Raw genomic sequence first — 25311 nt, 5'->3', positions numbered from 1 at the left:
AAGTCCTGTTGTCAAAGTATCTCCTGTGTTCCCACAACTGCCTCCAGAGGCTCCATGAGAGCAGCCAGGCCTTGTCCCCTCTGCCTGCCTGTCCCCTGAGAGCACCTGCGGTCTAGAAATGAGCCTACATTGACCCCACTGTGTACTCTGCCTTTCCTATCTCTATCCACTTCCGGATCCTGCTGCGGATGACATGGAAGCCTTTTCCTTACTTGTCTATTACGAGAACCAGGGCCAAGCTTGTGTTCAGGGGTCCAACGGGAAGGGCTTTCCCACTACATCTCACAGCCCCTGCCCTAAACTGAAGGCAACCCCAGCCAGACTACTCTCTGTAGCATTTTTCACCCAAGTCTGGAGAGGCCACAGGGCTCTGCTCTGACTATCTGTCACCATGACACATGGAGGGTCTACTGTCCCAGCTTATTCTACGCACACAGGCATTCTCTCAAAGCAACTCCGATAGGGATCAGGGGGAAGTGACTCATTCCTCCCTCCCTCCTGCACACATTCATTTACAAATGTGTAAGGAGGGGCTGCGTAAAGCACCCAGGCCTGAGGATAGGTTTTGAACAAGCTTCAAAGACCCCTGGCTTCCTGTTGACCAAGTCATCTTCAGTGTGACAGGACCAGGACCACAAGGAAGTGAGAAGGCAAAGGAAACAGGAACAGCAAAGAACAGATGGAGGGATGGAATACCAGCTGCGGAGAGGGCCCTCGGAAGCCAGCTCTTCCTCGCTGCTCCAGAAGCCAGGGGGCTGGAGAGGGATTCCAGCCGCAGAGAGGCATTGTGTCTTTCTGGGGCTATGGTAACAAAGCACCACAGACTGAGTTGTTTAAGGAGAATTGTGCTGTCTGGGGATTCTGGAGCCAAAGTCAGAGATCAGAGTGTCGACAGGGAGGTGTGGGCAGACAGGTGTGGGCAGGGGGTACCGTGAAGTCTGTGAATGAGGCATAGCTGTCTATAATTTTAATAGGAAACTTACCAATAAGCTATCTTTGGATTAGGGCTGTTAAACTGATATACCCTAGCATCAAACATTGTCAGATCTGAGAAGGATAAATTTAAGAAGTGAGACAGCTTTCCAGCTACCTAGGCAGCAATCCCACGTCTCTCTGTTGTCATTCAGGGGCGCAGAAGCCCCAAAGGAAGCACGTATTCAGCTGATAGGCCCAGAAGATCTGACAGGTTTATCTGTGGAGTAGAAATTTTGGGAGACTGACGCCCCCTGACTTTGCAGTATGGGGCAATCGGTCCTCCACTGTTCCTCTTATTCACAGTCTGGACAGGATCTCAGCTTTTTGCTGCATGCCCAGCCTTACCATGAGCTTCCGGGTGAAAGTTCTTTTGCGTCCATCCGTCTTCTTAGAGGAGATACAGGATGCTGCCAGGAGCTGACATGTCTATCATTAAAAGACTTTTATGTTAAATGCCATATTTTCAGATCTCTACAGGTGTTTGAGGACTAGGAGAAAAATCTGTTAGATATATTTATAATTTTGAGAGCATATATATGACTTAAATCTGAACATACAGGCTTCCCGGTTAATTACAGCTTTATGAAGTTAGCAGGGACAGGGGGGCTGATCTTTGAATAGAGCCAGATTATAATCCTGAAATCCAGATCGTAGAAAAGCAAGTCATGAGTAACCAAGGAAAATTTAAAATCCTTTTAAAATCCTGAGTTTGTGACCCAAAGTGTATCGAAGTTGTATTAATGTTAAAATCTGAAATTTAAAATGTAGCTGAAAGTTTTCTTGTCTCCCACGAGGTCCACAGCTGCTCAGACCGAAGTAAACACACAGAGGCTTATATTAATTAAAACTGCTTACACTAAGCCTATTTCTGTTCATCTATATGTTGCCACATGTTCTGTGGCTTTACCTGTGTGCCATTACATGCTGTTCCCTGGACAGCAGCCTGGTGTCTCCTGACTCAGCCTTCCTCTTCCCAGAATTCTCCTTGTCTGCTTATCCCACCTATACTTCCTGCCTGGCTACTGGCCAATCAGCATTTTATTAAACCAATGCACAAAAGCATTGTCCCACATCATAAAAATCTTAATATAACAATACCGCCTGCATGGGGTTCTGCACTGATGCCCTGGAGGGGAGTGGATGCCTCTCTGGGCCCCACTCACACAAACGGCTGTGGAGGAACAAACAGCAGGCCATGACTGGACCTCCCTCCACCCAAGTGACTAGAGCCTGAGAGAGGCAGCTGGGGGATGCCAGGCCAAGGCCAGAGGACTTTTCCTCAGCCCATAAAACAATGGTGAAACAGTGTGCAGCAGGAGGTGATTCCCTAACCTCCCTCCATACTGATGGCCTGAGCGCCAGGCACCCAACTCACGCTGCCCTTAGTAAAGATGGCAGTGAGGTCATATGACCTGTCTGTTTTGACCTTAGCCAAGATGGTGGCTAGACAAGGTGGTTGTTATTATTTAAGATGGTGCCGCCTGATCACACGATTGCCCCTATCAAATATGACACCTGACCACTTGTGTTCACATGGTTTTTGTTTGTTTGTTTGTTTTTGGGTTTTGTTTTGTTTTGTTTTCAAGACAAACGGAACAGATAAGGAACAGGTAAAGTGAAGCATTTAAAAGTTAGGCAGAAACACGTTAACGTGGCCATCTCTCAAGCCCTGGTAGAGGCAGCAATAGAGGAAGGTGGGTTGATGGAGGGCGGAGGGGCTTGGCTCTGAGCAGTGGCGGAGCCCCCAGTGGGGCAGGGCTCAGGGCTGCACGCCAAAGTTCCACGGGTGGGGCAGGAGGTCCTGACGACAGAGTTAAGTGACAGAGGGAAAAGATTTAAGAGGCAGAATCACAGACAAGGAGAGGAATTGCAGGCAAGGGACAGGCAGAGAGAGCGAGCTTCTCCTGGAGGGCAATTTTATATGTCACACACACACACAAAAAACCTGGTGACAGGTGATGACGTAATTGCTTAGCCAGAGGCTGGAGGAGCATGAGGAGTTGGTGATGAGGAAGGAGCTGGCATAGGGTAGGCACATTTTTCCACAATGAGGTATAACAGCGCAAGATAGCCAGTGGACCATTGTCACAAAGGCCATGGAATTGAGTGGGCACAGGCTGCCCCCATATGCCGTCACATAGGGGTGGGGGCCAAGGGGCTATGAGCTCAAAAGATATGTGGTACCAGCGAGTGAAATGAGACTGACCTCCAGCATCCCAGAGAGTCAGCAAGGACTAACAAATGGCGCAAGATGTCAATGGACTGTCATCACAAAGGTTATGGGCTGTGGAAGGCACAGGACACCCCCATATGCTGTTGCATAGGGGTGGGGCCGAGGGGCTATGAGCCCGAAAGACACATGATGCCAGCATCACAATCGAGAAAGATGAGCAAATCCTCAGTTGTGGAAAAATGGCCAAAAGGGAGGCTTACTGAAGGGGTGGGAGGTTTACCAGCTGATGGCAGGCAGGAAAAATGCACCAGGGGACCTCTGCAGAGTCACTAGCACCAATGTTACGATATATTGCATGGGGGACCCCAAGGGTTCCCATGTGTGCAGGGAAACATGCTGGCATGCTGGGCAGATGTAGCAGCGGGCTGGCGGGCGACCTACTCCATGCGGGCATGGCAGTGGGGCGGCAAATGGACATTCACAACCCAGATGCTACATCCACGTGGAAATGGTTTATTATAATAGAGAGATGGAGAGAAGACGGGAAAAGGGAAAGAAGAGAGAAAGAGAGAGAAAGGTCGAGGGGTGCACACCTCGTGGGAGTGGGGAGAGAGAGAGAGAGAGAAGAAGGGACGGAGTTTTTCATTAAGAAGAGGCTTCTACAACCTAAGACGATGCAGGATGGCCCCAAAGAGTGGGTCAGAATATCAACAATGGGATGGGCAGGGTGGGGTGGGCAGAGGGTAGCATGGGCAGAGGGTGACATGGGCAGAGGGTGGCAGGGGTGGGTTGAACCCTCCTGTGGGCTGTGATGGTAATGGGGCCAGGCTCATCCTAGCTGCTGAGTCTCTGCAAGCAATCTCAGTTGTCTCGTCAACAAATAGTCTCCAAGTTTGTGCATCATCTCCCGCACTAACTTTCCACGTCAGTGTGTTTATGAACACTGCACAGCATATGTAGCAGCTCAGGGTGCAGTGGAAGCTTGAGGTAGGAGGATCGTGTGTTCAGGCCCAGCTAGGGCTGCGTTTTGAGACCATGTCAAAAACAAAGCAAGTAACACAAAAAAGAGAACGCTATCTGAGCACCACGCTGCTTCCAGTGTATGGATACAATGTGGCAACCCACCTTAAGCTTCTGCCCCCAGTACCTCCCCACCGTGAAGAACTGTGACCATGTAAACCTTTTCTCCCTCAAAAAGAAGAAGTGAAATAAAAGTAATTTTTTAAAAACCATTTTAAAGCTTGACATTGGGGGCACATGCCTTTAACCCCAGCACTCAGAAGGCAGAGGCAGGCAGATCCCTGTGAGTTCCAGGCCAGCCTGGTCTACAGAGCAAGTTTCAGGACAGCCAGGGCTACACAGAGAAATCCTGTCTCAAAATAAACAAACAAACAAATAAATAAACCATTTTAACCATTTCACAGCAGCATTAAGTTTCACTACCCAGCTCCAGAATTTTCAGTCATCCCCACCTGGAACTCCATATCTGTCCACAGAACCTTGGCTCCCTGTTCCCCGTGGAGTCCCCAGTCCCTGGTAACCACTGTTATTTTCTGTCGTTTGGCTCTTTTAGGTCCCACTTCGCTGGAATGGTCCAGTACTTGTTCTTCTGTGGCTTGGCAATGTCAACATGTGTGTACTGTGGCGTCTTTGCACAAGGACAGCAATCATGTGAGATTGGAGCCCAACTCACTCTAGTGTGACCACATCTTAACAATCTGTTGCATCTGCAACAGCCTAATTTCCAACTGAGTTCATAGTCTGAGGCACTGGGGGGTTAGGACCCCAACTATGCTCGACCCTAGCAGCTGTGGAGGCCCACAAAGGTTTCCTAGTGAGAGCTGAGCTTGCTTTACCCAGCAGAGCTGCATTAGAGGTTTGCTTGACCATGTGCATGGTTTCTAGGTGATTGGAAGGGTCTACACTTGGCTGAGCTAGGGGGAGGTCTTTTGCTCCACCTCTTGGCATTCCTATAAATGGCCCTTTAGAAGAGACAGGAGGGGCGGTGGATAAGGATTCAGGCCCTCCAGAGGCACCCTGTGTTTCTGTCTGTTTCTCTCCCCCTCCATCCTTCTATCTAATATCTCTTATCCCTCTCTCCTCAAGAGCACCCTGGGGTAAAATGTGGGAGCCAGTCTTCCAGCTGGGCTCCCACAAGCAGCCACACTGATAGACAGTGTATGAAAGGGTTTATGAGTAAGGGTTTGTTGTTGTTGTTGTTGACCATCAACACCGCCACGTCCACAACTTGGCCCTGCTAGCAGGGGCCATTTCCCTGGCACATTCTTTCCAGCCCAGCTAACTCATTGCTCAGGAAAAGAAGGGTAGGAATCACTGGCAGTTGTGCCAACGCAGGCTCTCGGCAAGCTCCCAGTGCCAGCCCTGAGGCTTCAGTGTATCCTGCCTGGCTAACAGGCAGCTACTCTGTCCTCTGAGGGACACCAAGTGCCTGTCTACCCACCTACAGGGCCCGAGCTGCCTGGGCTGGGAGGTTTCCTCTGCAAGCCCTTCTGGCCCTACTGAATACCACTTCCTATATTCTCCAATAGGAACTAAGGCTGTGGTACAGGCCTGGTTCTAGGCCCTCGAGAAAAAGAATGGCCTCTGCCTGGGAAGGTTTTATGGAAGTGAAAAGAGATGCACAAAAGGGAAAAAAATAAAATAAAAATGGAATGTGCTACGTGACAGGTGATTGATTGTAAGGGCACTTTTGGGATCAAAGCAGAAGGAAATGCCTTGGAAGCTCTGGGCTGAGCAGAGGGCTGAAGAAGGGAGAGAATCCGCCACGCAGATACTGGGAGAGAAAGATCCTAACTGAAGCATCAGCGCACGCGCCCAACCTGAGCGGAAATAGAGTCCAGAGTGTGTTAGGAAAGCGGAAATAAGACTGGGTGTCACCCTGAGAAACTGAGACTAAAAAGAAGAACGAACGAGGAGCCTGCCTAGCACACTTCCAGGCCCTGGGTTCAGAAGAATGAGAATCGAATGCCTCGTGCTTTACTCCAGGACCAGTCCCCCAGGAAGCATTCTGCTGACAGTGAGAGCCACACTAAAAATACCGGAGTTAAGAAAGTGAGGAGCTGGGTCCTGGTTTCAGGAACCCACAGAAAGTCACAGCCAGCAGCAGGCATCTCTAATTCTCAGGCTCCTACAGTGAGATAAGGGGAGAGGCAGGAGAATCTCTGAAAGTTTGCAGGAGAGCCAGCCCGGCTTACAGAGCAGCAGACCACACAAGACCCTGCCTCAAGCAAGGTGGGCGGAAGGCTCTGCAAGGCTGTTCTCTGATTCTGATGTCTACATGCTTGCCATAGTATAAGCACCTGCATGCTCTTGTGCTCTCGAGCTCGCTTTGATTTAAAAAAAAAAAAAGACACTTAGAGCGGAGTTGGCTTAGAGGAAGATAAGTGTAGAGAAACGCAGTTCTCACCTTGAAGAGCCATTTTCTCAGCCGGGCGGTGGTGGTGCATGCCTTTAATTTCAGCTCCCGGGAGGCACAGGATCTCTGTGAGTTCGAGGCCAGCTTGGTCTACAAAGTTAGTTCCAGGACAGCCAGAGCTGTTACACAAAGAAACCCTATCTCAGAAAAACAAAACAAAAAAGAACCTTTTTTTTCTGCCAGGACTGGATTTGTGGGGGAAGGGTCTTCCCCCTTTGACTGCTTCTCTTTAAATTTAAATTGAAAAGGAAACCACAGGTATCTTTTGTTGTTCTTTTGGTTTGGTTTGGTTTGGTTTTTTGAGACAGGGTTTCTCTGTGTAGTTTTTGGTGCCTGTCCTGGGATCTTTAGGTGAATCATTTTGCCTCAAAACACAGACTGTCTATCACAGGTTAGCTCCATGCCATAGACAGGACAGAGGGCACGTGTATGCACCACACATCATGGTGCGCGTGGGGGTGTGTGGGTGCGGGTGTGCCTGCACACACATGTGCGCTTGAGAGCACACCTCCAACCAACTGGCCTCGAAGGCTAAGAAGCAAATCTGTCTCCCTCTCTCTATCTGCCCTTGTTCCCTTTGGGCTGGTATTCCTGGGGCATTTCCTCTGCCAGAAAGAAGGGCAAAGGATAGATAGGGTCAGGAGACAGAAAACCCTTTAGAGTTTTGAGATGTGTGTACATGTGCTCTTGCGTGTATGTGTGCGATGGGAGCAGGGGAGAGGTGTGTGCAAGCCAATCATGCAAGTCACAGAGGCAAAAGGGTGGCAGGAGAGATGTGGGAAGAGCCATGTAAATGTTATGGGGTGGGCACATTCCTGTGGCTCAAGCACTGGGGACAACTTGAATATCTGGCCAAGTTCGTGCCAAGAGGGGTGCTCGTGGGATGGAGCAGGGCCAGAGCTAAAAATACAATGATATTTCTGTGCCCAGCAAGAGCATTAGTGTCTGTGGGGTTTGTGTGGTGGGAAGCGCGGGGGGGGGGGGGGGGGGGGGGGGGGGGGGGGAGTTGAGGAGGGAGGAAGGGTGGCCAGCCTGAGGGAGGGGCTTAAGTGAAGGCTGGCCTGCAACAGAAAAGATTCCAGACAATTAAGTCAGGCCTAACCCCAGAGGCTAGGCCCAGGTCTGGGCCCTGCACCCCTGGAGCAGCAGGGAGGGGAGGCAACCCCCTTCCCAAGGAACAGGTAAGGAACCTAGAAGATATGGCTCGGGGTGGGGGGATGGGAGGGATGTGTAATTCACAAAGCATTAGTTACAGAAGCTAGGATGCTTTCCACACTGATCTTCATAGGTGTTTCGTTTCTTTTCAAACAGATTATGAAAACAGAGTTCAAACAAGACCCGCAATCCTGGGGCCACCCAGGAAGGAATTAGCAGAGGTGGAACAGCCCCCCCCCCTCCCCAGGCCCCACCACCACCTCCTAGCAGCAGGTTCACTGGAGGTGGCCCCAGAGGGCAGGACATGGCGGGCTTCCAGACTGGGAGGGAAAGTTTCTGCTTAGTAGATCTACCCAGCAGTTAAAAGGCCTAGCTCAAAGAGCAGGGAGCTCACAAATGCAGACTTCAGAGGGACCCCAAAGGCCTCTACCGCTCTGGGAGTCTACACTTTGGAGGAGAGGTGCAGAAGCCTGCCAGGGTCCAACTGTGCCCTTGAAATGGCGTTAGGGTAAGGAGTGAAGGGAGAAAGACACTGCCTACTCACAGAGCAGTCACTACCCTGGGCAGTCATTGTAGACATCACTTCCAAGACACAGGAGCAGAGTCCCAGGCCTCACACTGCCTGCCAGTGTCTAAGCAAAAAGAGCCCCTCATAAAGGGAAGCAAGTATACCAGCAGAGGAGGAGGGGGTGAAAACCCAAGGGGTGATTCACAGGTAGCTTCCTGGATCCGTAAGGAGTCAAAAGAGAGGGGAGTGAGAGCCGCGGAACTCAGAGAAAGCTCTGTTATAGTCACTGTAGCCATACCCAGAACGGCGCCAAAGCAATCCTTTCCTAACATTTACTACGTGCTATACGCTCAGTTAAATGTTTAGCATATATGTTATCTGATTTCATCTTCAGAGCAACTCTGTGAGTCAAGTGTTCTTATTTCCCTTTTGCAAATAAAACAGGCCCACATGGGTGACATAAGTTGTCCAAGATTGCACAAGTGGCATGTGGCTAGGTCTGGATTCCAGCCCAGATCCGCCAGACTCCAGACCCCATGCAGAACCGTGAGGAACTAATACTTCTGCAATCTCCCTAGTGATAGGGTTAGATCTCTGCGTAGAATGTATAGGTTTCCTTGTTGCTGTGACAGATTCCCACAAATCTAACACACCCATTTATGTGTATTGCACTTAAGGTCAGATCTGACGCATGGGTCTCTCTGGGATAAGATGGTAAGCAGGGCTGCTTTTTTTTGGTTCATTTTTCTGCTTTTTTGTATTTTTCTGCTTCTGTAAGCTGCCAAATTCCTTGGCTTATAGCCTCTCTCTTTAGCTGTGAAACCACCATAGTCATATCTCTCTGAGACACTATACCACAGTTCTCTCTGAACATGCTCTACTCTAACCCATGGAGTTAGATAGAGACCATCTGAATAATTCAAAGAGATCGCTCCCATAGCAAAGTGCTTAACCTTAACTGAATCTGCAAAGTCCCTTTTGCCATGGTAAGTAACACTTCTCGGGTACCAGAAGGTATGTACATGATCAGGGAGCCATTAGTGTGTGAGTGGGCGCACGTGCGTGTGTGTGTGTGTGTGTGTGTGTGTGCATGTGTGTGCATGTGTGTTTTCATGTTTATATGCACGAGTGAGGGAAAGGGTGCATCCAGGCGTGTACATGTGCGTGTAATGACCAGAAGTCAACACCAAGTTGTTGTGTGACCTTCTGGGGGAGGCTGTGAACAAATGCCTCATCAGCCCTGACAGGACACTGACAACAAACCCAAGAAACAACCCCATCCATTGAGAACTATCCTTACTTCTTAACCAGATGAAGAAATAAGTAATTTCAAAATTCACATTAGAAGCAGATACAAAGCTTAAGCTCAACAGAGAGTTAGCTTCTCAAGGGGCCCCAAAGGCTGGCGGGTGCAGGACGGCCTCCTGCAGTAGAAATTCCAGGGTGCAGACAGCTTGGAATGGGGAAGCGGAGACACCCAGCAAAGCCTCAGGTGGAGGGCAAGTCGGGGTACCCAGGGCTCTGGCATTCTCTTTTCCTGGCTTGCTTGGAAAAAGTGGGTTGGAAAGTGGCTGGGTTGCCAGCAGCGACCTACAGCCCAAGCAGCTGGAGGAGAGTCCCCAAAGCCAAGGATGCTGAGATCCTTCTTAACGTGCAGGATGGGAAGAAAGCACAGGACTCATACACTGCCTCGAAACCCTCCCAGACACAGGCTGAAGCAAAGCACCCGAGACTACCCAACATAGGACACTGACGATGGGCAAAACAGCAGACTGAGCCTGGCTTCCAGCTCTGCCACCAGCTCTGCACTGTCCTTGTGAAAGTCACTGTAAACATGGCCCCTCGGGTGACACAGCTAGAGAGAGAATGAGAAGTAATATGTATTAGTGCTTGCTATAGTTAGGATGTTTTTGAGGCTCATGGGTTGGGAGCCTGGTCTCCAGGGATAGAGGTTTTGTAGGTGGGGCCTAGCAATAGGCCTTTGGGTCAACTGGGAGTGTGCCCTAGAACCAGCCTGGTCTACAGGGTAAGTTCCAGGACAGCCAGGGGTACACAGAGAAACCCTGTCAAAGAAAGAAAGAAAGAAAGAGAGAGAGAGAGAGAGAGAGAGAGAGAGAGAGAGAGAGAGAGAGAGAGAGAGAGAGAAAGAAAGAAAGAAAGAAAGAAAGAAAGAAAGAAAGAAAGAAAGAAAGAAAGAAAAAGAAAGAAAGAAAGAAAGAAAGAAAGAAGAAAAGAGAAGAAAAGAAAAAAGGTTGACGGATTTCTTGAAGGACCTTGGTTAGTTATTAGTTGATAATGAGATTATTACACCAGTGGATCCTGGCCCTATCTGGCTTCTCTCTCGACTTTCTGTCAGCCATGCCTCCTGTGCTCCAGCCATCCGATGCAGGGCCCACACCAGAGTCCATGCTGTACTGTTTGGACCTGCTGTGGAAGAGGGAAGCTCCTGAGACCCCGAACATAGCAGAAACTTAACAAAGCTCAGAAAGTTACACATTTCCCAAGACCTCTCTCCACGCTCGCACGGGCTCTTGTGGAAGGAAGGAGACTTCTGCATGAAACTGCCTGCAAATTATGAAGGCCACCCCAATTCCACGGCTTCCAGAGAGTCAGCCATGCGGCGCTGCCTTTCAGTCACCCCCAATCCTGTAAGTAACCCCAGTAAACTCACTGGTTCACCAAGCTCCACTCACAGAGGATGTTTCTTTGGTCTGTTGCTGGTGCCTGGACAAGTCACACAGCAGGATCCCAAACTGTGTGCTAAGGAAAAAATGTTCTGGTTGGGTTTTTGTCAGCTTGACACACACTAGGGTTTCCTGGAAGAACCTCAGTGGGGGAAAAAAATGCCCCTAGAGGGAGGAACGGGGAGGGGAGAGTGTTGTAATTATGTTATAATCTCCAAAAAAGAAAGGAAGGAAGGAAGGCGGGCAGACGGGTGGGCTGACTCCATTACATATAGGCAAGCCTGTAGAGCATTTTATTGATGAAGGATTTGGTCGGTGCCACTGCTGGGCAGGTGGTCCTGAGTGATGTAACAAAGCAGGCTGAGCGGCCGTTGGAAGCAAGCCAGTCAGCGGTGAGCTCCATAGTCTTTGTTTCAGTTCCTGCCCTGACTTCCCTTTGTGGTGGTATTGTGTTCCCCAAAATATTGTGTACCCTAATAAACTTCTCTGGGGTCAAAGAACGAACAGCCACTAGATACAGAGGCTAGAAAATGGTGGCACTCACGCCTTTAATCCTAGCATTCCAGAGGCAGAGATTCCTCTGGATCTCTGTGAGTTCAAGGCCACATTGGAAACAGCCAGGCATGGTGACTCACGCCTTTAATCCCAGAAAGCGAGCCTTTAATCCCAGGGAGTGATGGCAGAAAGCAGAAAGGTATATAAGGCGTGAAGACCAGAAACTAGAAGCATTTGGCTGGTTAAGCTTTTAGGCTTTGAGCAGCACAGTTCAGCTGAGATTCATTCCGGATGAGGACTCAGAGGTTTCCAGTCTGAGGAAACAAGATCAGCTGAGAAACTGGCAAGGTGAGGTGGCTATGGCTTGTTCTGTCTGTCTGATCTTCCAACATTCACCCCAATACCTGGCCCTGGGTTTGTTTTTTATTAATAAGACCCTTTAAGATTCTGCTACATCCCTTCATGGTGGACTAGACGCTATAAGCTGAAACAAACCCTCTCCTCCCCCAGCTGCTTTTGGTCATGGTCTTTCATCACAGCCATAGAAACCTAATTAAGCAAACAAAAAAATAAGGGAGCTGGAGAGATGGCTCTTCCAGAGGACCTGGGTTTGGTTCCCAGCACCAACGTAGTGGCTCATGACCACCTGTAACTCCAGTTTCAGAGGAACCAACACCTTCTTCTGGCCTCCTCAGGCGCCGAGGCAAAACACTCATGCACATAAATAAAATCTAAAAAGAAAAGTCAAAAAGAAACCGAGGACAAACAAGTGCTTTGTCATGTTGATAGAAAACTGACAAACCCAGCGTTTGTTCGAATCCGCAGTAAGAAGGCACACAACCAAGCGAGAGTCACATGACATGCTGTGTGCACGGGGAGATGCTGAGCGGTATGTGCTCACAGCCAGCTCTCCAGGCTCCCTGCTAAACCAAGCTCCCAATGTTGGCCCTGCCCTCAGAGAGGGGTGCTGCTGGAGGACCAGGGGTTCACTGGGAACAGAAAAGTCACCTCAGACAAGAGAGCCATAGGGCCAAAGGTGGCGCGACAGGAATAGAGCCCAGCAAGTTGTCCAGAAGAGTCTGAGGAATGCAAAACACTCAGTGCTGTGCAGGAACTTGGACTGGACTCTGCAACACAAAGACATCAATGGGGGGGCGGGGAAGTGGGTGAGATCTGATCAAAATCTACAGCCTAGTTAATAGCATTGTGGCAGTGTTATGGCATTTTTATCAATACACCACAGTTGTGTTAACTTTAGGAAGAATGCTCTGTAATCATTGCAGGTTCTCTGTACGCCTGGAATTATTGCAAAACGAAAGTTTAGTGAGAGAGAAAAAGAGGGGGGAGGGGAGGGGACCACAGGATTATATAAAGCACCAGATGTGGGGAACTCGGGTGACAGGCATCAGCAGAGGCCAGCTCAGGGGCCCCTATGTCATAAGATAGAGTTCAGACTTGAGTGTCTCGAGGCAATGACTCCATGACAATAATATACAAGTCCCAGATAGACATCCATGACAGCTCCTTTCCTTCGAGTTCATCCTGACCGCATTTCACCTTCCCAGATCTGCCTAAACTCACACTCTAAGGTTCACACTCTTATATACACACACATGTACAGACAGACACATGTTCATACACACACACACACACACACACACACACACACACTACCTCAGACACAGCTGAAGAGCACAAGGAATTTACAGGGCTAGAATATCTAGCCAAATGGCCCCTGAGGCACAAAGACAGTGTTAGCAACACAATGGTTTCTCTTGCCCTTTGGTAGAACCTTCTCCAGGCAGATCCCACTGAGCTGGGCGGAAGTGGGAGGGGCCCCTTCTGCTGTTCCCAGCATGCCCCATCACTCTGGTTTGTGGCTTCAGGTTACTCAAGGTCGGTGAAGTGATGTGTGTTCCCTCATCCCTGCCGTCCCTAGCTCCACTAATTCTTCCTTCACTATTTTGCATTCCGGTTGGGTGGTAGACTCCTTTTAAGCAGGATGTAGACCCTGCCTGTGCCTGTAACCCCACAGGGCCTGGCACTCAGTGTACATGTGAGGTAGATGTGTGGGGAACAGGAATCAACATGCTCTGAATGGAGATGCTCAGGAGACCGAACTAGCTCTTCAAAGAGTAAAAATGTTCCTGTTGCCAAAAGTCCGTGACTCCAAGGCTCGAGGCCTAGCCACCACACCTTAGCCTGAGATTCAGAATCACAGTTAAGTTTAGGCCTGGAAAGATGACTCCATAGTTAATTAAGAGCATTCGCTGCTCTTCTAGAGGACCTGAGCTCAGATCCCAGCACCTGTGTCAAGCAGCTCTCAAGCACCTGTGTCTCAGGCTCCAGAGAATCCAGTGCCCTGTTCTGGCCCTGTGAGCCCTCACACACGTGGCAGACACACATTTGCACAGATGAAGTTTAAAGGGTCTTTTGTGAGCATGTCCCCAGTTTACAGAGCACTTCCACATCCAAGGGCTCACTTGGTTCTCGGTGACTACACAGGAATGTCAGCCCACTTTATGGATAAGGAAATGGAGTCTCAGAAAAGCAAAGCAATTTGCCTAGGTTGTCAGAGCAACCTGGTGAATGCCCTGGAGTTCGGACCTGTGACTGCTACTATTTTCCTTCTTGTCTTCCTTCCTATGAAAGAAAGAACACACACACACACACACACACACACACACACACACACACACACCCCAGAGCCTCTTCTGCTGAATCCAGAAGTACCCTGAAGAGAAGCTATATCGTCAATGCTTACCACTGAGCCAAGGGCAGGCCCACCAGGTTCCCACCCACCTACCAAGTGATCTCTATGCTGCTGTGGAAGGAAAGGCTCAGGAGGGACAGGCAAAGGACAAAACCAATGCGCAAACTCACACGAGAATCGGTTTGTTTGCAGGTAACCTCAGGGTAGCACAATCCAGGTCACCCCGTGACTCACCCTCTAAAATCCAAGGACAGAAACAGAGAGCCAGGCACATCCCCATAAGCCCAGATATTCCAGAGGCCGAGCTGGACCAGTGTGAGCAACATAGTGAGACCTCCTTTCAACCAATCAATGAGAAATAAAAGGCACCAAGCAGCGCCAACAACAACATATCCGCTCACCCCAGGAGATAGTCTTTTAGCCTGAGGCTCTGGGGTTGGGCCACCTGAGTTCATTCGAATCTAGGCTGCTGTTTCCTCGAAAGTTAATAAACCTTTGTGACCTGTTTTGTTTGCTTATAGGCAGTGACAAGGCCTCAACCTCAAAGAACATTTCTGTATTAAATGGGCTCCTCAATATCCGTGAGAATCACGCCTGACGGGTAAGACACACCCAGAAGCTGCCAATGACAGAGTTGGGGACCAAGGTTGGAAATATTGTTTGTTGTGTAAATGCACAAGGCATACCATCACAGCCCAGACTGAACCTTTTAAGAGGCTAGTGGATAATTCAAAAGAAACAAGTAACTGGGCATGAAGGCTCATGTTTGCAAATCTAATATTTATAAGACTGAGGCAGGAGGATGGCTGCGGGTACTGGAACTAGCCTGGGCTATGTGCTAAGTTTCAGGTCATCATGGGCTAAAGAGAAAGAATCTGTCCCCCCAAATTAGTCAAGAGCTGGTCATGGTGGCGTACTCCTTTAATCCCAGCACTTGGGAGGCAGAAACAGGCAGAACTCCATCAGTTTGAGGCCAGCCTGGTCTACATAGTGGGTTCCAAAAGAGCCAAGACTATACACTGAGACCCTGTTTAAAAAAAAAAAAAAGTTAAAATAAAAATCGCTACAGGAGTGTGCTTTGAGAGTGGACAAGAACAACCTGTGATGGCTGATGAGGCCGGGAACTCAGCAGCTCAGCTAGCCTCAGAAAGGGCTGAGTTGAAATGCCAAAGGACCAGGAACTGGGGTTGAGGAAAGGAGTGAGGAACCCAGACATGGGGATGCATGTCACGTCCTGAAAGAGCAAGCAGAGTTGTAGGCAGTCACGCAGAAGGGAGCGCGAAGAGCCTCTCTGCCCATCTCAGATCCAGGACATCGGGTTCTTGTGCATTCAATATTTACTACATGACAACGTTGTGCCCGACCTGGTCAAAGCACGTAAGCCACACGGAGAACGGCCAAGTCATCCCACGTTTATGGAGTTGACTTTTTGGCTAAAATAGTTGAGTAGATAATAATACACATTCAAAGACATCTCTTTGTTCTATAAGAAGGGAGCCATGCTACAGAAGAATCACTCAGAGGTAGTAAGGGACTGGGAAGTCTTCAACAGGACAAATGAGCAAAAAAAAAACGTGAAACAAGCCTTAGGGCACAACAAATGGATGGTATTAAACACTGGTTTCTTCATACTCCCCCCACCTTCTCAGGAGGATATCCTGAGATAAACAATTTGTCTTGCTGAGCGAGAGGGAGGAACAGAGGGGATACAAACTGGAATGCCCAACAAGAGCTAAATTGCTCGGCATGGACATGTGCAGAGGACATTCACAGGTGATGAGGATCAGGAGGTGACAGAGGCTGGGGATGGGGCGGGAGACAAGGATGTCTGCCATGAAATGGGATTGTTGAACCAAGAGATATTTAAAAGGGATTTTTGTAATTAAATTTTTATGTATGGGGTGTGTGTGTGTGTGTGTGTGTGTGTGTGTGTGTGTGTGTGTGTGTGTGTTACATATGGTCACACATGTTTGGGGTGGAGATGCATCTGGAGGCCAGATGTTGATGCCTATTGTCTTCCCTTTCGATCATTCTCCACATTTTATATTGAGATAGAGTTTCGTGTTTGAACCCAGAGCTCAGGAAACTGGCTAGTCTAGCTAACCGACCTCCTCTGAGGATCCCTTGTCTCTGCCACCCATATATTTCTTTGTTTGGTTGGTGAGGGTTTGGATATTCGGGGAGGTTGTTTGGTTGGTTGAGAGGGGGTTCTCACTGTGTGGCCTTGACTGCCCAGGAACTCACTTTGTAGACAAGGGTGGCTTTGAACTCACAGATGGCCACCTACCTCTGCCTCCCAAGTGCTGGGCTTGAAGGTGTGCTCTACCACAGCTGTCCTCCACACACTAAGATTATATATAGATGGGTCCGAGAAGCTTTTCACAGGGTGCTGGGGACCCAAACTCTGGTCCTCAGCAGTTACATGACAAGTGCTTTCACTGGCTGAGCCATGTCCCCAGCCCCTAACCACTGTGCTTCCGTCAGCACGCAAAATGATGGACGAGCTTCACGGTGACACTTTCTTACATCCCTGTCATTATACTTTGTTCTCATTGTCTGTGTCCACTTCCTTCCTCAGCCCTTTCTCCCATCTTGCTGCACACTATGAAACAGTTCCCAGATTTGCATGCCATCCTTGCACAGGGGCCGTGCTGATCGTCTCCTGTATCGGTCCAGGTTTTAGCATCCATGTAGCTGATAGGAAGGACTGAAGGGAATATTTAGAGTGTTTGCATCTGTAACCCTCTCACCCACCCTACCCGTGAAGATCAAAACCACACCCTACATCGATGAATTTTGTGTTGAGTGTGTGTGTGTGTGTGTGTGTGTGTGTGTGTGTGTGTGTGTGTGTTCAATGTAATGGAAACAGTTACACATGAGGACAGAGCACTCTCCTCAAGGCCATCACAAAATGCATAATCCATCCGGTGAGGTGTGTAGACTAGAAAGTTGGAGAGCCATGAGACAGGACTGTGGGGAGGATGGTGCCGAGTTTTGAGGGTGTGACCCCTGTTATGGGAGGTGACAAGAGCAAAGGAGGAACCAATGCTGAGTCAGAATCACAAAGCCTGAGGTCTTGCCTTCACCTCTAACACTTGACCCTGTTTGGACTTGGCTCCTGTGATAGTTTAGTCTTTGGTCTCAACTTGACAGGGTCTGGAATCACTAATAAGCTGCGGGGCACGCCTGTTGACCTCGTAGCAGCCCTGATAAAGGAGAACCAAGGGCAAAACTTTGCTGTTTGCCTCATCGCCTTCACATCCCATTGGCAAATTCATCGACTCTGCTGCTGCTGCTGCTGCTGCTGCTGCTGCTGCTGCTGCTGCTCCTGCTGCTGCTGCTCCTGCTCCTGCTGCTCCTGCTGCTGCTGCTGCTGCTGCTCCTGCTCATGCTGCTCCTGCTCATGCTGCTCCTGCTGCTGCTGCTCCTGCTGCTGCTGCTCCTGCTCCTGCTGCTCCTGCTCATGCTGCTCCTGCTGCTGCTGCTGCTGCTGCTGCCTTCCCCCACTGATGCCAGCTTCATCAGGCTTCCAATGTGGACTGAAAACCAGTCACTCTCCAAGAATCCTCCAGCCTTCGGCACACCAGTCTGGGGCTGCCAGGACCCCAGCTGCATGGACTGATCGGCTACAGTTTCCCGCTTCTCTGGTGTGAAGAAAGCTGCTGTTAGGTTGACTACCCAAATCACGTCGGGTAAACCAATCTAATCAATCCCCCTTTAATATATATTCAAACCATAGCTTCTATTCCTCTCAAGAGCCCTGACTACCACAGTTCTTCACCGGGTAGTCCTGAGATGCCCATTGGCAACAACAGGAGAGATATCAGGAAACAAAACCCCTCTTCGCTCAGCAGGTAAGATACTAGGGAAAAAGGAGGAGAGGCGGAGGCGAGGTGGGCTTGGGTGCTGAAAGAAAGATAGGAGACTAAAAAAGAGACAATTCATTTTGCATGTAGGATCCCACAGAGATTTGCACTCTGGTCCCGATGTTTATTTTAATAGCGGTGTCCATTTCCTTCTGCTACTGTAATCAATTATGACAAATGCAGTGGCTTAAAATAACACATTTAATTATTTTACCATTCCAGAGGCCAGAGGTCTAACGTAAGTGGTCAGTGGTGTGTTTGTTCTTGCTGACAGTTGTAGGAGAGGACTCATCTCTTCCCCTGGTCCGGCTTCTAGAGACGCCCCATGGTCCTTGGCACACGGCCACACATCATCCCAATCTGGGCTTGTCCTCACATCTCCTTCTCTAATGTGGGGATTTATCAAGGCAACTCCATGTAGTGAAAAAGGAGGTTTATTTTGGGGTAACTTACAGCCAGTAAAGGGGTTGGTTACAGGATCCGGGAGAAGTGAGGTGCAGTCCAGCAGGGTTCTCTGGAGAACTCTGACTCGGTCTGCAATCCAGCATCCAGGATCACCAGGAACCAAGAGCACCAGCACATCTGGATCTCGGGTCTTAAGGGCTCCCATCTTGGCACTGCCCCAGGGGCAAGTCATAGGTAGGCGTGGCAGTTACCAGAAGCCTCAGTAGGGGTAGTACTTCCAGGTCAAAGCTGGAACAGCTACTTCTCTGGCTAGGAAGCTCCTACTTCTCTTTCATAAGAACTCTGGTGGAATGCAGAGATGGCTCCCAGAACTGTCTGTGTGGGAATTTCAACTGTCTGTAACTTCAGTTCCAGGGAATCCAACACCCTCTTCTGTCCTCCACGGGCACCAGGCATGCAAGTGGTACATAGACACACACCTACCAAAACACTCATCGTTCGTATACATAAATAAAATAAGGTAGAATACTTTTAAAGAGAGACCCCTTTGCAAACTTGGGGATGGTGGCACACTAAACAAAATCCCAGGACTCGCATCAGGTGTGGTAGTGCACGCCTTTGATTCCAGCACTCGGGAGGCAGAGAGAAAGGCTCTCTGTGAGTTGGAGGCCAGTCTGGTCCACATAGTGAGTTCTAGGGCAGCTAGGACTATATAGAGAGACCTTGTCGAGAGAGAGAGAGAGAGAGAGAGAGAGAGAGAGAGAGAGAGAGAGAGAGAGATTCCAAATTCTAGTGCTCAAGAAGATGAGGCAGGAGGATCTAGAATTCAAGACCAGCCTGGGCTACTCAGTGAGATCCTGTCAAAAACCAAAAGCAAACAGCAAAACCCTCTTTTGATTCCAAAGTTCCACCCAAATAATCCCCGTATCAAGATCCTTTAACTTAATCCATCTACAGAGTCCCTTATGCTGGGCACGGTGGTACATCCACAAATTCCAGAGACTAGGATGAGAGGCCTTCGGACTGCTGCTGAACAAACACGAAGGCCTGAGTGGACAGAGGCGTGAGCTAACGGAAGAGGATGGTCAGAGCATGAGTCACACACACACACACACACACACACACACACACACACACACACGAGAGCCAGGACACCTGCAGGACACCTGCAGGCCAACGCCCAAGCACGGCTTCTCTCCCCGAGCTTATGCCGGAGACGTTTACAGAGGACCGTGTGCACAGGAGGCCAGCATTCATCAAGGCAAATGTTCTCTTGACATTTTTTATCTGAATTTTTATTCTGTATGTGTATGAGTGTTTTGTTTGCATGTAGGTCTGGGCACCATGTGAATGCCTGATACCCACAAAGGGCAGAAGAGGGTATCAGATCCACTGGAACTAGAGTTACAGATGGTTGTGAGCTGCCACGTGGGTGCATCAAACCCAGATGCTCTGAAAGAGCAGACAGTGCTCCTAACTGCTGAGCGCCGCACCCCCCCCCCCAACCCAGTGTCCTTTGAAGGTGGTCACCACCAACATGTGTACCAATACAGGAATATGGTGACAGTAGAAGATTCACACCAGGAAATCCCTGAAGATGAGACCAGAGTGTTTGCAGAAGGCTCATATGCCCGCCTTCAGAATAAAGGAAGCAGCCGGACCTTCTAGTAGTGAAAGTGACAAACGCAAATGGACACCGGTACGGGAGGCTCCTGACAGGGAAAAGGATCTCGCCTGTGGCCGCATGTGCTGGTGCCCACACTGGGTTGGGAGGGTGAGCAGTCCCTAAGACTTGACAACGCTAAAGCCGACTTGGCTGTGTGTGTTTAAATCTCACCACCAGGGGGAGTACAAGAGCCAACACGGACCCCTGGGTTGAGGGGGTTTTCCAGAAATAGCTTCTCCTGGGGGGAAGGCAGAAAAAGTTTTCCCAGTCCCAACTCCATAAAAGCTGGAAGGCCTGGCTGCCGCCATGCGATCTCTGACTCAGGGGCTTACCCACATTTTCCTCTTCCAGTTAAGGCAAACCACATTTTTTTCCATCCCTCCCTTTTCCTGGTTGCCTGTAGCGTTGAGCTCCTGTAACAAACACACTTTGGCCCAGAATGTCACTGCGCCACAGAAGACCAGGGTCCAAAGACAGAGCTGACCTGTCCAAATAAACCGTAGGGTAGGGACCAAGACCAGAGGTGGATCTCCTCAGGTCCGGTGCTCTCATATAAGGCTGCCACACTGTGTGGGCCTGGAATCTCAGGCAGGAGGGTTTCCAGTCCAAGACAAGACTGATTCTGTTTTAAAAAAAAAAGGAATCTCTGTTTATATGTAATGGGGGTTCTTAAGGTGTTCCATAACAGTGATGGCTATCATTCAGTTACTGAATCAGCAAAGCACTGTTGGCATCCATTCCTCCTGGTAAGAGACTCAGTTAGCCTCTGCCTCTCCTTCCTTGTTCTCTGCCCTCCACCCAGCTCCCCGACTGCCGGTAGCTTCCCTGGCACAGACAGCTAGGTGGTTTTGCTCCTGTGACTTCACACACAGCTCCCCCTGTCCCACCTAATTGCTGATCCCCCTGGCCTCTGAAGTCTGCTACCACCATGCCCCCTGCTTAGGGAGATCTCAGACTGACACACAGGGACATCCATGGAATTGCCTGTTAGGGTCTCTCATGCCATATATCCATGGATAGAGGTGGCACCATGGCATTACACTCAGGAAGATGAGATAAGACCTAAGAAAGTTTAGAACAAATGAAGCCAGCCTTTAGAGATCTGGCTCCAGCTCAGACTCCCCCTCTGGCTCCCACCTTGTCTCCTCAGCAGATTTTTAGGTCCCAATGCCCCTCCTACCTTTCCATTTGTCCTAAACACTTCACATCTCCTAATAGATTTCTGTACTGCTCCCCCAGCTCATCCTTCATCTCCCTCCACTACTAGCCTTCATCTTACCTAACTGCGCTTCCTCAACCGCACCCAGATGTTCTGTCCAATGCCCCAAAGTTTTAAAACAGGGACTGGAGCTATAAGCAATGGTCCTTAGCCTCACAGAGCTTGCAGCCTGCCCTCTGGCCCTGCCCATGCACGGACAGGGCTCCACCTGGAACCCCTAAGGTTCATCCACTCACCCTCACTCTCAGAGGACAGAGTCCTCACAGCTTCTCTCCCTGAGACCATGGGAGCCCCAGCCCCAGGGTGGCCAGGCTTCCCTGGCTGCAGCTCTTTCTTTGGGATTGTTGGGATACTCATCCTAAAACGGAAAATCAAGGGTCTCTCCTCAGAGTTCTCGGAGACCCCTAAATTGAACACCCCACCCCTCCAGACTCCTGCCTCTCTCCCTCCCCCAGCTCCTAAACTGCTTCAGAGAAGAAAGAGGATAGAATCAGCTGCTTTCAACTCATGCCCCCAGTGAAGTACCTTTCTAAAGTGGACTGTAGGAAAATAAAATCTTTGTTAAGTGGATCGATTAATGAAACCAGTCCACTGATAAATAACGAAACGAGAGCTGTGCTATGCTGACAGAGGCTGGTTTTGCTACGTGAAAAATTGTCTTGTTTTGGTTTTTGTTTTTGGAGACAGGGTCTCCTGTAGCCCAGATTGGCCTCCAACGCACTGCGTAACCCGGGTGAAATTTTAACTCACATTCTTTCTGCTTCTTGGTATTTTCTGATGTTTCTGTAATGAGTATGGTTTACTTTTGCAATAAAGAGCTCTAAGGGAACTAACTTCCTGCAGGGGTGAGGGAGGGAATAGTGCAAAGGATGTTAAGACAGACCTCCCCACCCAACCAGAAGAATTAAGAAAGAATGTAAAGAGCCATGGAGCCCCAAGCCTGAAACACCAGCACTAGCAATGCTGAGGCAGGAGGATCCAGGGTTGAGGATAGCCTGAACTACATAAGCAATTCCAGGTCAGCAGGGCTACACCGCTAGACCCTACCTCAGAAATAATGAAATTGCCGGGCACGATGGCACACGCCTGTAAGTTTGAGGCCAGCCTGGTTTACACAGCGAGTTCCAAGCCAGACGGAGCTACATAGTAAGACTCTGTCTCAAAATAATAATAAGTTTAAATGTAAATAAAAGACAAAACACAACAGAATTTCCACAGGTAAAGGAGGCAGGGGCAGCCAGCCACACACCACCTGCAGACTGCGAGGTGGGTCAGAGTAAGGGTGTGGCACCCGGTGCGACAGGGAATGCGAGGAGTAAATACAGGATTTCAACTAGACTACATCTGTGAATGAAGAAAATTTTTGAGCAAAGAGAAATGCTCAGATTGGCACCTGAAGCATTCTAGCGGCCACAGTGCCCAAATAAGTCTGTTCAGTCCGGAAAGATTTACAAGGTGGTGTTGGAGAGAAAGCAAACCAGGCAAACAGGCCGGCAGACTTGCCGCGGGAATCTGAAAAGGTCCTTTAGAGCCGATGAGCCTCGGGGGTCTCCCAAAGTAAACTCTTAGGCGCAGCGCCCGGAATGAAGCGGAAAGGCGAGGCCTATACTTTACTCCCGGGCAAAAGTAGCCGGGTCTGGAGGCCTGGAAAGACCCTAAGACGGTGAAGGAGGACGATGAAAGGAAAGAGGGTCTCAGAAAAGCGGCCCCGCAAGAGCAGGGCGCAGGGCAGGCTCCGCACTGCAGGGGAGCCGAGTCCCAGAACCTGGGCCCGGGGAGTGGACGAGGCATGGGCGGGGCAGGTGGGCCGGGGGCGGGGTCGGCATCCCTCGGCACATGCGCATCGCAGCTGGCCGGTCGCCGTAAGGAGTGGCACTTTTTAAAAGTGGAGCCGTAGGCCAGCCCCCAGCCTCAGCGCGTCTCGGTCCGTTGCCGTGCCTCTTCTGTCCCAGCCGTGCGTGCCTCTTGTCCCACGCAAGTCCAGTTTGCACCATGCCGGTCAAAGGGGGTAGCAAGTGCATCAAATACTTGCTCTTCGGATTTAACTTCATCTTCTGGGTGAGTGAGAGGCGACTGTCGCGCGCTCGTCTCCGAGGCCACCTGTTCTCGAGCTCGGGACGACGTCCGGGGCCGTGGGTGGCTCGGTGGCCGGGAGCTCCGGGGAGCTGGTACTGGGCGCGCCAGGCGGACTCGGGCCGAGAAGAGAAAGGCGCGGTGGCTGCCAGCTGGCCGCGGGCGGGACGGGCAGGTGGGCGGGAGAAGCGGGGGTCCTGGTGGCCCGGGCTGTGCACTCCGCTCCTGGGTCCCTCTGCCGCCGAGGATTTGAGATGGGGTCTGTGTCCGCTGCCACCCGGATCACCCCCCGATTGCTAGAGGGAAGGTGGAAGGGAGGAGCGGAGCGCCCCTTTTCATAAGGCTTCGGGCGAGCAGGGCAGTGAGTGTCTCCCACCTCGGTGATCCCACAGTGGCAACGGGGCTCCCACGAGGGGCTCCTGGCACCCTCACTCTGGAGAGGAAGCGGGTGGGGGAAGTCGTCTCTGCACCTGGAGGACGGACTTTGTGTTCACAGTCTGGGCTCTCGGTCCCGGTGAGAACGTCCATGCCTCCAAGCTACCTGAAAGACTAGATTGTCCTGATTCTTTTTCAAGAGCGATAACTATCTTGGCTGGAGAGAACTCTGGGAGAGTTAGGGAGAGGAGGGAGGGGAAGGTGCCTGTTGGCGCCTCTCGGTGGGATAAGTCGGGTGTTTCTGCATTTCTCGGGTAATGAGGTCCTGCGGACTAGAAGCCTCACCCTCCTAGAACTAGCCAGGCGGGGCCGCCAGGAATGGCCGTTCACCTGGAGAAGACGGGGGTGGGGATGGGAGGAACTCTAGTAGACACTCCCTACCTCTCGGCATTTGGAAGTCTGGGAAAAGCAGCAGAGTGTCCGCTTTCTAAGGGATAGCAACAAGGAAGTACAAGGAGTACAAGGACGACCCTTGTGTCCTACTTCTGAGAGGGCCCACCTCTTACACACCAGTGGACATCATTTGATCCTAGGCAAGCAGGAAAGGGTTTGGCCAGGCAACCCCTGTGCCACCCTCAAGAGTGATGACGGTAGAAACTAGTTATATGCCACCAGAGACTTTTAACTTAAAAAAAATAAGTGCACTATTCCCTTGGAGCTGGCGGCTGGGATGCTTACCGTCCTCCAGCCAATGTAATACTCTGCAGGGCTGCTTGGAAATGTTCTGCAGCCTACAGAGACTGCCCTGGGTTTCCAGGAGTCACCACACCCGTACAACTTAAGAGGATGTCACAGGGGCTTTCCCTCCTGGTGTTTCCCCAGCTCTCAAGATAGGCAGGCCGGCTCTCAGGCTTGGCTTGCCCACTCATCTGATGGAGTAGCACAAAACAAAGTCTACAGACAGCTGGCCCCACCCAACCCCGCCCTGTCCTTTGGGGAGTTTTCCTCACCCTACCCTCGGGCCGTCTCTCCCCTGCCTGTCTGTTGGTTTAGTCCTCAGCTGTCTGCCTAGTCCGGGTGAAAGTTTGGGGCGAGGGGGGAGCCACACAGTGCCACAGCATGTCTGCATCCCCCATCTGCACCCATGGTGTATGCAAGGGGCTGAGGGGAGGTGCCCATGGCCACCCTGTGTCTACGCAGTCTGTTGCCTGCTGGTCTGCAATCTGTCCAGCTTGTCTCCCGCCTGCCTCTCTTTTCCTATCCAGAGCTCCCTGCCCGGGCTAGACACTGCTGGTTGACCCGTGCCTCCTGAAACAGAACAGTCTTCCTCTGGAAGGGTTTAGTTTTAGGACTGGGAACGGCCTTAGAGATTAGGCACCAACTGTAGGTGCCAGCCCCCTGTTCACAGTGGGAAACAAGAGTGCCAGGGGCAGTGTTGCCCAAGATTGCAAGCTGAGCTACTACTACATCCCCTGACCCCCCCCCCCCCCCCCCGTTTTCTCTCTTTCCTCTTCTATCTCTCTTTCCATGGGGGGGCAATTTCCTAAGTTAATTATTGTTACCTGTCC

At 50.4% G+C, this 25311-nt stretch overlaps 1 protein-coding gene and 1 non-coding gene across 2 annotated transcripts in view; one reads left to right on the top strand and one right to left on the bottom strand.

Moving 5' to 3' along the window:
- Positions 1–16737: 16737 nt before the first annotated feature.
- Positions 16738–16844, bottom strand: LOC128100195 (U6 spliceosomal RNA). The gene has a single exon (XR_008214712.1). It is a non-coding gene; the product is annotated as a U6 spliceosomal RNA (small nuclear RNA).
- Positions 16845–23145: 6301 nt separating this feature from the next.
- Cd9 (CD9 molecule) overlaps positions 23146–25311 on the top strand; it is a 34539-nt gene continuing 32373 nt past the window's right edge. Inside the window, exon 1 of the mRNA XM_052720790.1 lies at positions 23146–23353. Within this exon, the coding sequence (XP_052576750.1) occupies positions 23288–23353 (66 nt within the window). The 5' untranslated portion in view covers positions 23146–23287. The remainder of the gene's footprint in view (positions 23354–25311) is intronic.

Source organism: Peromyscus californicus, unplaced genomic scaffold (assembly GCF_007827085.1).
Source record: "Peromyscus californicus insignis strain IS unplaced genomic scaffold, ASM782708v3 Scaffold_6__1_contigs__length_162567912, whole genome shotgun sequence".
Lineage (NCBI taxonomy): Eukaryota > Metazoa > Chordata > Mammalia > Rodentia > Cricetidae > Peromyscus > Peromyscus californicus.
The sequence above is the reverse complement of the archived record's forward strand: the minus strand, read 5'-3'. Positions and strand labels throughout refer to the sequence as shown.